Source organism: Muntiacus reevesi, chromosome 17 (genome assembly GCF_963930625.1).
Source record: "Muntiacus reevesi chromosome 17, mMunRee1.1, whole genome shotgun sequence".
Lineage (NCBI taxonomy): Eukaryota > Metazoa > Chordata > Mammalia > Artiodactyla > Cervidae > Muntiacus > Muntiacus reevesi.
Window position 1 is genome coordinate 50,054,452 of NC_089265.1, and position 16,851 is coordinate 50,071,302.

Here is a 16,851-nt window from a genome sequence, read left to right on the forward strand (position 1 = left end):
TCATGAAATCCTAGAATGGCCTCACTGTGCTATTCTCTAGTTCTAAGATGAATCTTTCATGCCTCTACAGTTCAAAAATTTAAAGATCCATCAGTCCAGTCCCTCCTTTTAAAGCAAGGAAGCAAGCTTAGAGTGGACCACTAAATTGTCCAAATTATCCAGCTAATTAGCTGGACACAATTTCAATTCCTGCTTTGCTCCCTTACTCTTAGACCCCAAGCATGTCAAAGGGTCCATAAAGTTGGACAAAAAGCAGAAGATCCATGTTCTCTGTACAGGGCCCTATGCCAGCTCACTAAGGCACTGGGAGTCAGGAACTGCTCTTCACTGAGGCAGACAGCTTGGAGGTGCAGCAAGTATGTGTGCTTTTGTGGAGGATGAGTGAGATCACGGGTTTCCCTGGTAGCTCAGGGGTAAAGAATCTGCCTGCAATGCAGAAGCCGCAGGAGACGTGGGTTCGATCTCTCAGTCGAGAAAATCCCCTGGAGGAGGGCATGACAACCTACTTCAGTATTCTTGCCTGGAGAATCCCATGGACAGAGGAGCCTGGTGGGCTACAGTCTGTAGGAATGCAAAGAGTCAGGCATGACTAAAGCAGCTTAGCACGCAGAAGGAGATCATGCTCACAGCCCTCTTCTTACTACTTCTGTGATTTTTCCAATTGAATTAAACTGTGCTCATGAGTAGGTCTCCAGGTCTGAATAGATCAGGATGAAATGGGTTAAAACACGTAACTGCACTTGAGATGCAATCCAGGCAGGATGTCAAAGCCAAAAGGAACCCCACTTATGCCACTATCAGAATATACTCTTCAGATTTTATTTGATCTTTCCTAACTCTCTGGCATTGGTTCGAAGGTCACTGTTATGTTTTCATTGTTCCAATTTGCAAAACAAATTTGAAATCATTTCTGGCTTGTTTACTTCTCTCATCTAGGGAAAGAAAAAAATATATTCTCCAGGCAACCATTTCAAATCCACTTAACAGAGAGCTCACCAATCCTTAAACTTCATCCAACAGATGTACTAACATTCTGATATTTCTGCCTTTTTTTTTTTTAATTGCATGACCCTTTTGTGTAAATACTGACTGAGATAGCACCGACAGTTGTGTGAGCTGGTTGGATTCCAGCCAGGGAAAAAGGAATTAATGAGAGCAGCCAGGAATAGAGATTTCAAGACAGAGAATCCTCCTTTCACATCGTTTACTGCTTTCATAATTAACTGTAAATGACGACCCAAGACCTCCACTGCACATGGCCTTATATGACCATAGCGAAGTTCAAAGCATAGGGGTTAACAGCTCTGCCTGGGTTCAGCTTCAGCTCTGACACAGAGCACCTGTGTGAGCCTGGGGATGTCATTCAACCTCCATAGACCTCAGTTTGTACATCTCTAAAGTGGGGGCAACTGCCAGCACCCGCACTGAAGAACTGCTTAAGATAAAATGATGCGTGCTTAGTCGCTCAGTCGTGTCTGACTCTGCGACCCCATGAACTACAGTCTGCCAGGCTCTTCTCTCCATGGGATTCTCTAGGCAATACTGGAGTGGGTTGTCATGCCCTCCTCCAGGATCTTCCCAATCCAGGGATCGAACCTGTGACTCCTGCATTGCAGACAGATTCTTGACCACAGAGCCACCGCGGAACATCTTCAATAAAACACAGCACAGATTCACACTCACTTCAATGCCCAGAAGAATATACAGTTCTCTCCCTGAGGGAGCTACGTACGGGAAGACAGGGCCTCTGACACACGCTTTGACACAGGGGACAAGCACTCTCCCTAGGGGGGCATGTCAGCTGAGGGGCGGTCCCGCCCTCTGCTCCTTCCTCTCTGCTGTGCTGTCGGAGGCCTGCCCCTGTGGGTAAAGCCTGGGTCTCCCAGAGCTAATGATGACCCTATGGGTCAGTCTATCATATTCCGGATTTCGTATTAGAAAGGTCAGATGCCTTAGTTATGAGCCACCTTCTCTACCCTTAGCTTTAGCAACAGTGAACTGATCACCTTCTTTGTCTTATTTCTCGATTATTTTAGAATTTGGTTGTTGAAGAGGGTTATTTATTGAGTCTCTCTCAAGCTCATCAAAAAGCCATTCTTCCTATGGCACCATTTTTTTTTTAGCCCCGTGGGATTCCAAAACCATTGCCTGGTGATTCAGCTTGAAGAATCATCATCACTGACCTAATTCTCACAGTTGGAGTACTTCTGTAGTTCACTAAACACATCCCAAGGGCTGAATATACCCTATCCCAAGCTTACTGCAAGGGATTTGGAGCCCCATGACTCTGCAAGGCTTTTTGAATTATCCCGAAACTCAGAAGCAATATTTCCAATTGCTCAATATTTCTTAGAAAAAGACAAATATGGTCGTATAGACTCTGTTCCTTTTTGCCCATTATGACAATTCCAAAGGGGATGCAAAAACCATCATGTAAAGAACAGCTCAATCATCCTCTGAGATTGTGGATTTCACCCCATGGACAAAACTCTCAGGAAACGTGGGGTTCATGACAACTTCACACAAGGTCTTAATGTCACTTTGCTAATAATTATTGAGCCCAAAGGGATGTAGAGATAAATAGAATATGATTTCCACTCTCAAAGATCTCCTAGACTGAAGTGGGAGAGATGCATAAATAATTATAATGTATTTTGTTAATACAATCTGCTATGGGTGTATTGGAAAGAATGCTTCATCCCAGGGAAGATGGGAGAGGAAGGTATCAAAGAAAGTCTGCTACTATATTGGATACCTTACTCAAGACAAATAAATGAAGTTAGCTATTTACGAGTGCAGAGGGAATGGGTGTCAGGATGCTCCAATGGATGGAGAAGATGAGCAGAGAGGCATGGGATGTGCCAGAAGACATAATCCACCAGGGAGAGCAGATGAGGCTGGAAGGCTTGCCAGAGGCAAGCTCAGGAGAGGCCAGAATATTGCCCTAAGATCACCTGGGAAAAAGACAGGAGATCTCTTTGTTCAGAGCTGAAGGAAAGAGAGGGGAGCAGTTGAGATGCTGGTGCCAAAGCCAGGATGCTTGCTAAAAACAACAAAACCTATGTGTGGGATCCTAAAAATCAGATTTCTTTGCCCCAGAAATTGGTTCTTCAGTGAACAGTTTTTTGGCAAACTGGCCTGCGTGTACGTCAGTGCTGGAGTTGCAAAGGTATGTGGATGCACACATGTTCTTGGCCTTCATGTCTAGTGGAGACCAAGAAAGGCTTGGCTAGGCACAGAGAGGAGGGAAGAGCAAAGAAGAGCAAAGTCCTGGACTTGAAGGAGCATCAGGACTCCTGGGGTCAAGAGACAGGAGGTCACTGTGTCCAGAGCTGAAGGAGAGAGAGCGTAGCAGCTGAGATGTTGATGCCAAAGCTAGTACGCTTGTTAAAAAAAAAAAGCCTATTTGGATGATTATATTTTGTTTTAATGCCAAAACCATGATGTAACAACTGGAGATTTCTAATACTGTCCACCTGGAATTCAAAAGGCATATTTTTGGGGGCACCACCTTTGTCTGAGAGCTGAAGGAAACAGACATGATGGAGCAGCCAGGAGAGAGAGCGCTGTAATGCTCTCAACCACTGGAAAGAGAACCACGGACAGAGGCTTGGGGCATGCTCCTGCAAGAGCTGCGGACAGTCACTGAGGAGATGGGGCCACTGGGAGATCTTCACTCAGGGCGCCCTGCTTCAAGGAAAGCCAGTCGATGTTAGACTCCGGAAGCCCGAGGAGTCTAGGCTAGCTGTCCGTTTTATCACCTCCTGGGCCCAGCTTTTCAAGAAAGCACTTTTACCTTATACATTTACTTAATTCATAAAACAAAGACACAGCAAGTGCCTACTATTGATATGGGCTGGGTCTTCATCTCTACATTTCCTAGGTGGCAATGAGGATTAGGCATCATCAGCCACTCACGTTAACCTCTAGGGGCAGAAATACTACCCAACTGGAAGTGGGATGCAAAACTAGTATAAGCAGACTTTGATACCCAAAATGAATGGACTTTGCAATGAGGTTAGGGGTGGCTGATCACCTTTACTGATAGTGAGAAGGGTCATCTCTGACCAAGTGGGAAAAATAAAAACGAACAACTCTAACTACAGAGGCGATGACCTGTCCCTAGTGGATAAGACAATGGAGAGTGGAATCAAAAGGACAAGTTCCTGGTTTCCCTTGAGAGAAAGCCCACCACCTGGGTTATAATCAGATGTGGACAGACAGAGCCACCAACTTTCTGGTCCAACCTGGACACTTCTCTTTGAGGGAGGGAGTGAAGAAATCACCAGAAATCACATCATTTTGCCAACTACAAATTGGCACTTACCATCTCCCTCCACAAGAATTAAATCATGAGATCATGCAGCTGATCTTTAACATCCCCTGAACCGAGTTCAGTGTAGAGATCAGGAATGAGGCACTGGGAAAAACTGTCAGAACAGATCTTCAGATAGTTAGATGCTTTCAGGAGAAGATTTTGAGCCAAATTCTTACATCTCCTCATATCTAGAAAAGCACTAACATCCTTCGTGGTGACATCTGCTCGTGACTAGCAGCAACTTTCTGAAAAAAGGTATGTGCCTGATTATATGCACTTCCCCTTCACCAAAATCACATACATACTGACCTTCCACCCTGCCTCTTTGAAGCAGTTCCTCAGAGCTATCTGAAATGCTGTCTCTGGGACTATGGTCTTCATTTTGCCTCAAATAAAATTTAACTCATAGCTCTCATGTTGTGGTTATTGTTTTCAGTAGACAACATGCTAAGCAAGATTCTTCTCCAATCCTTTAACCTTGTCATTTAAAATTTTTTAAGGAAATCAAGCAACTTGAAAGACACTGCATGAATCCTGCCTCATCTTTCTATCATTGTGACCAAAGATTTCTGTAAGGGACATTCTTGTCCACAGATGCTTGTTCTCATGGTGAAATGTGAGAGGACATGCAGGAGATGCAGATACTATATCTGAAAAGAACTCCTAGGTTATATGAAATAAAATAACTTATGCTGACATGCTATATATAACATTATATTAATACCTGGTGTAATGTCTTATTAATTAGGAAGTTAGTAAGATAAAATACCAAAAAAGAAAATCTTGGTGAGAAAAGTAATGTTTTTAGGACACAATAAATGCAATTTTTTGCTCCTGAAGGTAGGTTACTTACATGTTTAAATTTTGGAATATGACAGAGAGGCAACATAGTATTCACTTAAGGAAGGAAATACAAAGACAGAACATTGGTGACCTGTCAAAGGTTGTTGAGGATGTAAATGAGAGGCAGAGGCAAATTCAACTTTATGTCAGTCATGGTCTCATTCTAGCACACCAAGAACTAACTAGAACTTGGAAAGAAAGACTTTCTTATTTGGGGAAATTCCTAACACTGTCAGGGCTCTACAAATGGACTGATCCAAATTATAGTGACCATACATGATAATAATGATAAATGGTGATTAACCCCCAAAGTGAAGCCTCCACACAGCTCACTAGGGAAGATATTCCATGTCAACACAATGCAGAGATACCATAGGAGCCGGAGAGTTTGGGGTCTTGGGGAGAACTGGTGACCACTGGTCAATCATGATGGTCTCCCACAAACGGCATCATTCAACCACTTGAGTTGTCAGTCTAAATGGAAGGCAGAGTTTTGAGGCACCTAAAATACCAAGCTATTCCTATTGATTTCAACCTCTTTGCAACTAGCTCCACTGTAACTATTTAAATAACTAAAAGACCAGATTAAATGTGTTTTTTAATAAAGAGGATCTAGAAAAACTAATCAGCTTTCTAGTCTTTATACACGCACACACAAAAGCAAATAATTTTCTAACCAAATCCATAAATGGCCAACTGAAACAAATGTGCCTATATCTTTACAGGCACATTTAGGGAAGATACAATGCGATGGTAACAATGTGAAACCTATTTTACGTTATTTTAGATCATACTTAATTAAACCTGACAAAGTTTTAAGTGTCAGAAATCAAGGTCAATAGAAAGTCCAGAAATAATCTACAACAAAGGAGGCAGGAACATACAATGCAGAAAAGATACTCTCTTTAATAAGTGGTGCTGAGAAAATTCAACAGCTACATGTAAAAAAGATGAAATTAGAGCATGCTCTAACACCATATGCAAAAATAAATTAAAAATTGATTAAAGATCTAAATGTAAGGCTAGATGCTATAAAACTCTCAAGCAGAGCACTCTGACATAAATCACTAGCAGTATCTTTTTGGATCCACCTCCTGGCATAATGAAAATAAAAACAAAAACAAACAAATGGGACTCAGTTAAACTTAAAAGCTTTTGTACAGCAAAGAAAACCATAAACAAAATGAAAAGACTCTGCAGAGAATGGGAGAAAATATTTGCAACAAGGGACTAATCTCCAGAGTACACAAATACCTCATGTTAATCAAAAGCAAAAAAAATAATAATAATAATAAAAGAAATCAAAATTGGGCAGAAGACCTTAACAGACATTTCTCCAAAGAAGATATACAGATGGTCAAAAAGCACATGTAAAAATGCTCAACATCACTAGTTATTAGAGAAATACAAATCAAAACTATAATGAGGTATCATCTCACACAAGTTAGAATGGCCATCATCAAAAGGTCTACAAACAGTAAATGCTAGAGAGGGTATGAGAAAAGGGAACCCACCTACCCTGTTGGTGGGAATATAAATTGGGACAACCATTATGGAGAATAGTATGGAGGCTCCTTAAGGAACTAAAAACAGACTGCCATAGACCCAGCAATCCGACTCCTAGGCATATACCCAGAGGAAACTGTACTGTGAAAAGTTACATGCACCCCAGTGCTCACTGCAGCATGACTGACAACCGCCAAGACACGGAAGCAACCTGAATATTCATCACCAGAGGGATGGATAAAGATGCGGTGCATATATACAATGGAATACTACTCAGCCATAAAAAAGAACAAAATAATGTCATTTCAGCAACATGGCTGGACCTAGAGATTGTCAGAGTGAAGACAGTCAGAGAAAGACAAGTGTCACACAATATCACTTATATGTGCAATCTAAAAAAAAAAAAATACAAATGAACATATTTACAAAACAGAAACAGACTCAGACTAAGAAAACAAATTTACAATTACCAAAGGGGTAGGAAGGGATAAATTAAGGGTTTGGGATTAACATAAACACACCACTATATACAAAATAGATAGTCAACAAGGAACTAGTCTATAGCACAGGGAACACTACTCAATACTCTATAATACTCTATACGGGAAAATAATCTGAAAAAAGAATGGATATATGGATATGTGTAACTGAATCACCTTGCTATACACCTGAAACACAACACTGTAAATCAACTATAATCCAATATAAAATAAAAATTTAAAGAAAACGGAAATGAAGGTGAAGTACCTAAGATGCAATGTCTCAAAGCTCCCTGGAAACACTTGAGTTTCCAAAAGGATGTGTCAGTGGGAAAAAAAAAAAAAAGCCAACTGTTTTGGCTTCTAATGAATATGCTTTTAACTCTGAAGGTAGGTTTATTGGTAAAAAGGCCCACTCACTCACGCCTACACACACACTCAGGCACTCAGACAAATATACACAAACCTTTTAACAATGTGTTTCTATTGATTAGTTACTGTGTCCCATGTGAGTCCCTGTCTTAACTTTTTAAAAAGCTTTTTAAAAAAAGAAAAAAATTATTTGACTACACAGAAGTCTTAGTTGTGGCATGCAGGATCTTTACTTGAAGAACTTGGGATTCAGTTCCCCAACCAAGGACCAAACCTGGGTCCCCTGCGTTGGGAGCACAGAGTCCCAGCCACTGGAGCACCAGGGAAGTCCCTTAAAAAAAAAAAAAAAAAAAGCTATTTATAGAGGAGGCTTTCTAGAATGGTTTGCCCAGGATAATATTGCAGAGTTTATCAACCAGTTAATAAAAACCCACCTCTAAATTCAATAAAACCAGGTGAACCGATGATTCTCTCGGCAGGACTCCAAAACAAACCTAAGGGTTAAATTACCTCCTCGCCCGTGTTTATGGCATTCATTCACAGCGAAGAAACTGGGTGATGAGAAAGGGCAGGCCTGAGAAGAGAGCAGGCTGACACATCTGTTACCTCTCTGCCATCAGAAAATGAGTGTGGCTCTGCCGTGAAGAGAAAGCAAATTGTGAAGGACTTTGGATATAATAAGAATTTCCTGGACAAACAATGAGGTCCTCCTATATAGCACAGGGGACTATATTCAATATCCTGTGATAAATCATAATGGAAAAGAATATGAAAAAGTACATATTTGTGTAACTGACTGACTGCTGTGTAACACAGTAACAGTAAATCAACAGTAAATCAACACAACACAGTAAATCAACTATACTGCAGGAAGATTTAAAAAAAGAAAGAACTTTACTAGCATCACCAAGGATGAGTCTAACTTTTGTCAAGGAGTTTTGAATTGTGAACGTGTTTCACATGTTCCCCTTCGTATATTAAGATAGCAACAAAGTTGGGTGCAATTTAAAAGATGCAAAGAAAATGTTTCACCTATATTAGATGGAATGGATAAGTGTTCAAACAGCCTGAGGATCACACTAGTTCCTGGACTGTAACTTTGTGAGATTTTCCCTTTTCACTAGATTTTTAAAAGCATTTCTTTGCATCTGGTAGGTTCATACCTAGCCTTGAGGTTAGGGAAGAAATGAACATTTCAGTGGTCCAGTCTATTTCACTACTCATCACTGACCTCAAACTTTCTTCATCTCCCAATGGGCAGTGGGTGGTCAGATTTACTTGTGATAATGATTAAGGAGAAAATCAGTTCTTTCTCATTTTTATCCCGTTCTTTCTCATTTTCCAGCTTATTATATTTCAAGCCGATTAAGCAATTTTCACACTAATGTCAACACTGATTAATCAGAAAACTATTGGGATAAATGGAAAAACTCCAGCACAGGATTTTGGTGGAGGATTTGTTCTTATTGTGACACTGGCTAGAATTCCAAGTTCTTAGTAAGAAGAAAAATGCACCATGCCATTTTTAATATCCAATAAGACACGGGAAGAAAGAGCCTGGATTTAACATGTGCCAGAAAACCAGTGACCCTGGGCTACAGCCGAAGTCTGAATACTGGCCTCACTATTCTCAAGAGACTCATGCAGACTCTGACTTTTCAAACTGGATAAGGAAGTGGGACTGAAAAGTATATTTAAACAGACGTTATACAAATTAGAAAATAGGGGGTCTTAAGATACATCAAGTTCTGGGAAACTTTTCTATAAAGAGCCATGTAAATTGACCATTTTTACCTAACTGTGCTCAATTTCCTCACATGTGTCTTTAATAGACCCTTCTGGACATTCAGCCTTGGTTTCTGAGATCAGTTAACCTGGAAGAGTTAGAAATACACAGATATGAGATATGATCGGAGCTCCTTTTGGTATTAGAAAACATCTCCTGCAATCCTACCCCATAAATATCAGACTTTATTGCTTAAATGTAAAGTTGGATATTTGGTGTTTAAGTTTTATATACCTAGTGAACTGCCATCTCAGTAAATAAAAATATCTATTAATGAGGACTGAAAATATATAACTTGTATTATATAATATGTATAGATATTATATATACTTATATATAACCTATATATTATATATAATATACATTTTAACTTCCTAATAAAATGTCTCTATTTACAAAACAAAATTTAAGGTATTTTTATTATAAAAAATATCTGTACCTTGCATGTGTTATCAACATAACCTGCATCTCTGAATCTTTTCTGAATAAAAAGAAATGACTTCCATGTAGCAACAATAGGAAAAGGAGGGTGAGAAGGCCCCGTAAGTGACTTCCAGAGAACAAGAGGCAGCTCCTCCTTCTGCCCTGACTCCCGCCCCACCCCTGGAAGCTCTCAGCACGAAGCTGAGCGAGGCTCACGCAAGACTCAAAGGAAACACACACAGTCTGCCCTGAATTAAAAAATGTCACCTGCAGATGCCATCAAGTTTACCATCACCTCATCTCACCGGGGCCCCCTCGTGCTGCTGAGCTAGACAAACATCCTCAGTGCCGGCTACACAATTTACCTTGGGATGGAGATTCATTAGGTCAGCCCATGGAAGAGATTACCAGAAGTCTCCCTTTCTTCTACAGAAAGAGTGATAAGAAAGTAGAATCCAAACTGAATGCCTCTGGGTAATGATAAGGCACATATAGAGTATCAGTGGTTCTCAAACGTGACTGTCTAACAGAATCACCTGGGAGGTTTCTAAAACTCAATCCAAAAGCTCTGGCTGCCTGCCAAGAACACTCAGCTCCAGCTCTCTGGTGGGTGGTACCTCGGGCGGCAGCAGAAAAGCCTCCCAGGAGATGCCAGCGTGCAGACAGGGCTGAGGGCCATTGTCTTGCTCGTTCCTGATACACCTAGCAGTCAGGAGAGGGGGCATCCTCTTCCAAGGGCCTGAAACTCAAGACTCTACAGGAAATGGACAGCAAACAGGTCTGCTTACCTAAATGTAGAACCTGAAAAACTGGAAACAAAATTAGCGGGGACCTTGTGAGTCAATTCAGTTCAGTTCAGTTCAGTTCAGTTCCGTCGCTCAGTCATGTCCGACTCTTTGTGACCCCACGAATCGCAGCACGCCAGGCGTCCCTGCCCATCACCAGCTCCAGGAGTTTACTCAAACTCATGCCCATCGAGTCGGTGATGCCATCCAGCCATCTCACCCTCTGTCATCCCCTTCTCCTCCTGCCCCCAATCCCTCCCAGCATCAGGGTCTTTTCCAATGAGTCAACTCTTCGCATGAGGTGGCCAAAGTACTGGAGTTTCAGCTTCAGCATCAACTAACCCCCTCCAAATTCAGCCTTTCAAGAGCTGTGGTTGGCTGGAGGGCCCAAGTCCCCTGCCTCAAGTGTGACTTGGAACTCAGCACAAGCTTCTGGTAGAAGACAAAGATGCTTTTGAAGGGAATTTCAGACTTCACGCTTCTAGAAACAGTGAATTCCAAATTAAGTACTTGAGGCAAATGGCAGGCAAAATACTCCTCTTACTGTTCAATTACTAACTCTCCTTTTTAGAGACGCTGTTTTTGTTTTTATGACGAGCCCTTGCAGTTAAATGTGTGTAAAGACCCTGACGCTGGGAAAGACTGAAGGCAGAAGAAGGGGGCAACAGAGGATGAGACGGTTGAATGATATCACTGAGTCAATGCACATGAGTTTGAGCACACTCCAGGAGGTAGTGAAGGACAGGGAAGCCCAATGTGCTGCCCATGGGGTTGCAAAGAGTCAGACATAACTTATCGACTGAATAACAGCAAGTTACATGCGCATATGATGTGACCCCAGTGTGGTGAAGAGCTCCTATAAGTGGGAGGGCAGGGAAGAAGCTGGGGTCAGCTACCAAAAGAATTTGTAAACATTGTTCTTGAAACCAAGCATTTTTGAAAAGGCAGGCAGGGCTGTCCTTTGCCCTTGGGAAATTCTTATCTAAATCATCCAAACAGATTCTGCAGAACCTTAAAATGAGATAAGATTTCCTTCACCCTACTACAGGCCTAGAGTAAGAATTTCTCAAATTGGAAACACTACAAAGAGTTAAAAAAAAAAAAAAGAAAAAAGAAGCTTTTCCATGAAATCATCACCAGGCAACATAAGATATAAGCTAATTCAATGTTAGGAGTCCTGACACTGAGTAAACGCCTCTGTAATATTTATTCAAGAAGTCATAAATTCTAATATGTGCTCATGACACTCTTGAGAGACATTCATAAAAATTAAGGCTTATCAACAGAGTGAGCAAATACATATGAATCATTTCTTTAGAAAAAAAAAAGGCAGGCAATGTATAAGAAAATAATCTTCAAAGCTAAATCTTAATTGAGTAAACATATTGGTTAAAAACCAAATGCTACACTGAATTTCTGACAAATTTCCTCTCAAAAGCAGCCTGTCAAGTAACAAGCAAAGATTTTCAACAAACTGGCTGAGCCATAATCCTGCTAACATTTAAAATAAAACCCTCTAAAAGTGCTCTTAATCCTCCTCTACTTATTTTTAAGAAAATGTTTCTAACTGTGAAAAAATCAAATAGAAATAAATATTCAGCAACAAGAAGTGAGAGAAGGACTGAAAAGAAAAGCTAATTAGTTGTGTTCATACTCATCTTAACTAGTCAATTGTTTTAAATGAAGCAACACTTTGTAAAAAAAATAGATCATGTTCCTTAGAAATTACTTAAACCCCTGGGGCATTAATCATTTGATCATTTTATGACCTAAGAAGGGTACTTGGTTATAGATTCACATTTGTGATCAGGACTAGCCCACAGAGGAAATCATTCAGAAAATAATAGAGAGGAAATTGATCAAAATTTCCACGTGGAAGAGGTTCCACATCTTCCCCTAGGACTAAGTCAGCAATTCCAGTCCATGGACTCCATCCACTTCTGGCCTGTTTTTGTTTGGCCCATGAGTTAAGAATAGTTTTCACATTTTGCAAACAGAGTTTATAAGCAAGCCTCACTCATTTTTATGCATCACTCATGCCTGGTTTTATACATCAGAGTTGAACAGTTGCAGCAGAGACTGTGTAGCCTTCAAAGCTGAAAATTTTTTCTCTCTGGCCCTTTATAGAAAAAGTTTATAGACTCCCATCTGAGACTTACAAGGGAGCTATGAACAGAGCCCAGATTGTAGGACCAATTCAGTGACTTTTCTCCAATCAACATTTTGCCTCTCCTTGTTGGTCTCTCAGTCATGTCTAACTCTTTGTGACCTCATGGACTGTGTAGCCTGCCAGGCTCCTCTGTCCATGGGATTCTCCAGGCAACAGTTTGGAGTGAATAGCCATCCCCTTCTCCAGGGAATCTTCCCGACCCAGGAATCGAACACAGGTCTCCTGCATTGCAGGTGGATTCTTTACCATCTGAGCCCACCAGGGAAGCATCTCTTTAAGCCATTTCAATATGTGGCATATGTTTGAGAGATAAGAGGAAGTTGATGATGCATGAATGCAGGTGCTTGAAGTAGAAAGAAGGCATTGAGAATGGAGCCAGAGACAGCAAATGAGGAGGGGACAAAGGTGTGATTAATTCACTTCCGAGTTTCACAGGTGTGTGGAAGGAGAATTCTGCTCTAGGATGGACCACACCAGAGTCTCACCATACCTGAGATAGAGGATTTAAATAATGAGACTGGAGGCCTTCTGAACTGATGCTAGATCAGATTTGGGACTTAGAGTTGATGCTGTTTTTAGGGTTAAATCTTTGGCGGATATTAGAATGGAGTGAAAGTATTTTGCTAATGGACATGACATTCATGGGAGCAGGCAGAGGTCGGACCATACTGGGTTGAACAGCGTTGCCTTGAAATCCATGCAAACCCCAAATCTCAGAAGGTAACTTTATTGAGAAATAGAGTCTTTGTAGATATATCAAGCTATGATGAGGTCACACTGAATTCGGATGGCTCTAATCCAATGACTGCTGTCCTCATGGGAAGAGGGAGAAACGGACACACAGTGGGGAATGCCCTGAGAGCACAGAGACACAGGAGAGAACTCTGTGTGAAGACAGAGTCAGGGGCTGAAGGGAGGCGTCCACAAGCCAAAGGACGCCGCCGATTGCCAGCAACCCCCACAAGCCAGGCAAGCCATGTGCGACAGAGACTCCAGCCGGAACCAGGTCCTTGGTTTCAGACTTCGCGCCTCCAGAACTGGGAAGGAAGAAATCTGTCCCGAGCCACCCAGTTTGACGTGCTTTGTTCTGGCAGCTGGGGGAAACTAATGCAGATGAGTGGGCAAGGGGACCTGGCCTTATGGAAAAGAATGCAGATCAAGAGAACAGAAGAAAGTGGTGGAATGTCAAGCCCTGTAAAACCTTTCTATTTGAGACACAAACTCAGAGTACCTCTAGAAGACCTTGAGGGGAAACAAAACAGAAATCCAGAGACCTTGATTCCTAAATCTGATTGGGTTTTACAAACACGTGTTGCCAAGGTAAGCAGAACTGACTCATACTTGAGTCTTCTCTTCCCAACAGGCCTGTTTACAAACCCATTCCTAAATTCCAGGCTTTCCCCCGTCACCCCACTATGACTGGGAAACAAAATGCCTTTTTACCAAGAAGGAAAGTAGATTAACTAAAATCACCACAAGGATGTTCCTGACCTATCTCTTCTCTGAAATAATCTTAAATTTCCACAGATGACCTAATTTTTAAACTAGCTTGTACAGGGTGATTTTTTTTTTTAAATTGCACACATTCAAAAAGATATAATGAAAATTCAAAACATTAAAATACGCTTATAAAAAAAAACCCAAAAAGATATAATGCACATACCCAAAGTCAACTTGTAAAGGAATCAGAGTTACTTGTAGAATTTCCCAATGGTTCATGACACACCTCTCATATTACTTGGCACCAGATATCCTAAAGATTAGTTTCCACCACTACCACCACCCCCGCCTGTCACACATGCACATACACACACTTTTCAACATAACGCTGTTGAAGGCTGAAGGTGTAGGTGAGATAGTATACATTCCTTCATTTCCTCAAGACTGCAAGGAAACAGTAGTAAAGGCTGTAGTCACAGTATAAAGGTGTGTCTAAAATTTGGTGCATGTTGAGTTTTCCTACGTAATGCAGTCACTGAGTGATAAAAAAAAATTGGACTTACTGCTTTGAAACTCTGTATAATACACATAAAAACAAATGCTACAAGCTTATGATAAAGCAGTTCCTGAGGTCCATATTTAAGCCACTCTTCCAGCTTTTGAGCAGCTAAATTCTTTCTAATCAATTCACGAGGGACTCATCTTGGAATTTTTCTCTTTATCATCATGTCATGTTATAACTTGGTATGAATTATTTTAAAGAAATTCTGTCATCTTGATTCTTAATGAGCTCATAGTATTTTCCCATGAAGTTACATTCCTATACACCCTAGAAAATTATTGTCTCCTTCTCCCACCTTCCTGTCTCATTATTCTCCTATAGCCTCAAACAGATACGGATTTTAAATAACCACAGAGAGAGAAAAGCAAACGGCAACTTGATATCATTACTTTGGGAGAGTCCCTTGCTAGTCGAGACACAAGCATTACTCTTCTTAAATTATCAGTTAGCTCCTAAGAAGGGCTAGCTTCCAAAAGAAACAAACAAAACCCACTGCCTTCTCTGAGTAGTCTGCAGGACATTTATGAAAATATTTCCTAAGACTAGGAATTCTTAAAAAGTTGTCCATTGTAATAAAAAAAAAAAAAAGTTGTCCATTGTAAACCCAAGACCACCATTGCTCAAAGCAAGAAAGTAACCAGGTATCTTAGCTGAAAGAGGAAATGTAAATATATGTCTTCCTTTTCTCAGCACCCCAAAAAAAGGCACTGAGATGACTGCACACGAGGCAGCACCACACCTCTGTGCCAGAGCTTCTGCAGAAATCAGACTCTGCCTAAATTCATCACACTCCTCTGGGGGAGCTCTACCCCAGAGTCTGAGCTCAAGAGCTTCTTCTGGCCTCTGCTGCAAGCACTCAGTAAATCTTTCAGTTCAGAGACAGAGGCTACCCGGAGGAGGGGAGCATGGCATTCACAAATGGCTCCAGCCCTCTTAAGCACGTTACCTTATTCTGCTCACACACGTACTGAATCCGCAGGGTGTCCATGGCTCTGATCATAGCTTGCATGGCAGTGAATATGTTTTGGTAAACCAGCTTCGTGAACCCCTTTCTGTCTTCGTCGCTGTAACCAGACCCATGGATGATTCTCATCTGCTTGATAAAGGTGCTTTTGCCACTTTCACCAGTTCCTAATAAGACAAATCAATGAGAAAAATGCAGTCAGCAGACTTTTAAAAGGAGTGGAGTGAGAAAAAAAGGACTCTGTGGCAGTGTTGGTCAATATCAGGATTAGTAAGTTGACATGGGGACTTGGAAAGGGACTGCTGAATACCTACGCAATTTACGCCGCAGGGTAGTACCATCCTAAACCCCAGGGCCTGTGCTTTAGAGGGCCACAAATATCACACACACACAATTTATTACACCTGATCTTCTCAGCCAAAAGGCCGAGAAGCAATCACACACAATTTATTAAGGACACATAAGTGTCCATGTCACTTGGAGTAATCTTAAGCATCAGCTCTCGTGACTAACACTGTTTAGGCCCCAGGGAATTGCTCCCCCACATCCCTTGCCCTAAGACCTTGAAACAATTGGCCGCTGTGCCTGAAAGCCCTAAACATTTAAGGGCTTTCCTACTGCTAATCTCAGCTATAGCAGGGCTGGGGGTGCTGCCTCAGAGGTCAGGGAGGATCTGAGGAGCAGAAACCCCTGGATAGGAGAAAAGGCTGACTTGCCAATTCCTTTCTTTCAGATACATGAGTACAATGGATCCTTGAACAATAAAGCACCTTCCCCAGTTGTACCAAATGTCTATATTAATCCCCCTCCTCATATTCCATTTGCTCTTCAGGAGGCCCTCCAAACTCATGACACTTTGTACATGGCAACTAAGGAGCATTTTACAACATCAAACCATTCCTATCACCATTAAATATGTATAGATGCCCAGACAACCTGTATGAAACATAATGTTGGGGCTTTACATTAGACTGAGATACTGCTTGGACAGACAGAAAAAGTTGCAATGTAAGTGGTAGACTTGAGTGATGGAATTAAAATACTTTCTAACAGTTTTTGTGATAATTTATCTATGAGATCTTATCACCATATTTGAAACATAATGTATTTATGGTTCATTTTCAAATTCAAGTATTGCTTTAAAGAAGGTATTTTTTAACAATTCAGGTTGATATGACCTCAATAGGGTAAAGTTTCTTCAAA

General features: G+C 41.2%; 1 protein-coding gene across 2 annotated transcripts in view; it reads right to left on the reverse strand.

Moving 5' to 3' along the window:
• The window catches only part of GNA14 (G protein subunit alpha 14), a 188,404-nt gene that overhangs the window by 59,884 nt on the left and 111,669 nt on the right, over window positions 1-16,851 (reverse strand). For both annotated transcript variants that reach the window (XM_065908333.1, XM_065908332.1), the window contains exon 2: window positions 15,631-15,815. In XM_065908333.1, the coding sequence (XP_065764405.1) occupies window positions 15,631-15,777 (147 nt within the window). In that variant the 5' untranslated portion in view covers window positions 15,778-15,815. The remainder of the gene's footprint in view (window positions 1-15,630; window positions 15,816-16,851) is intronic.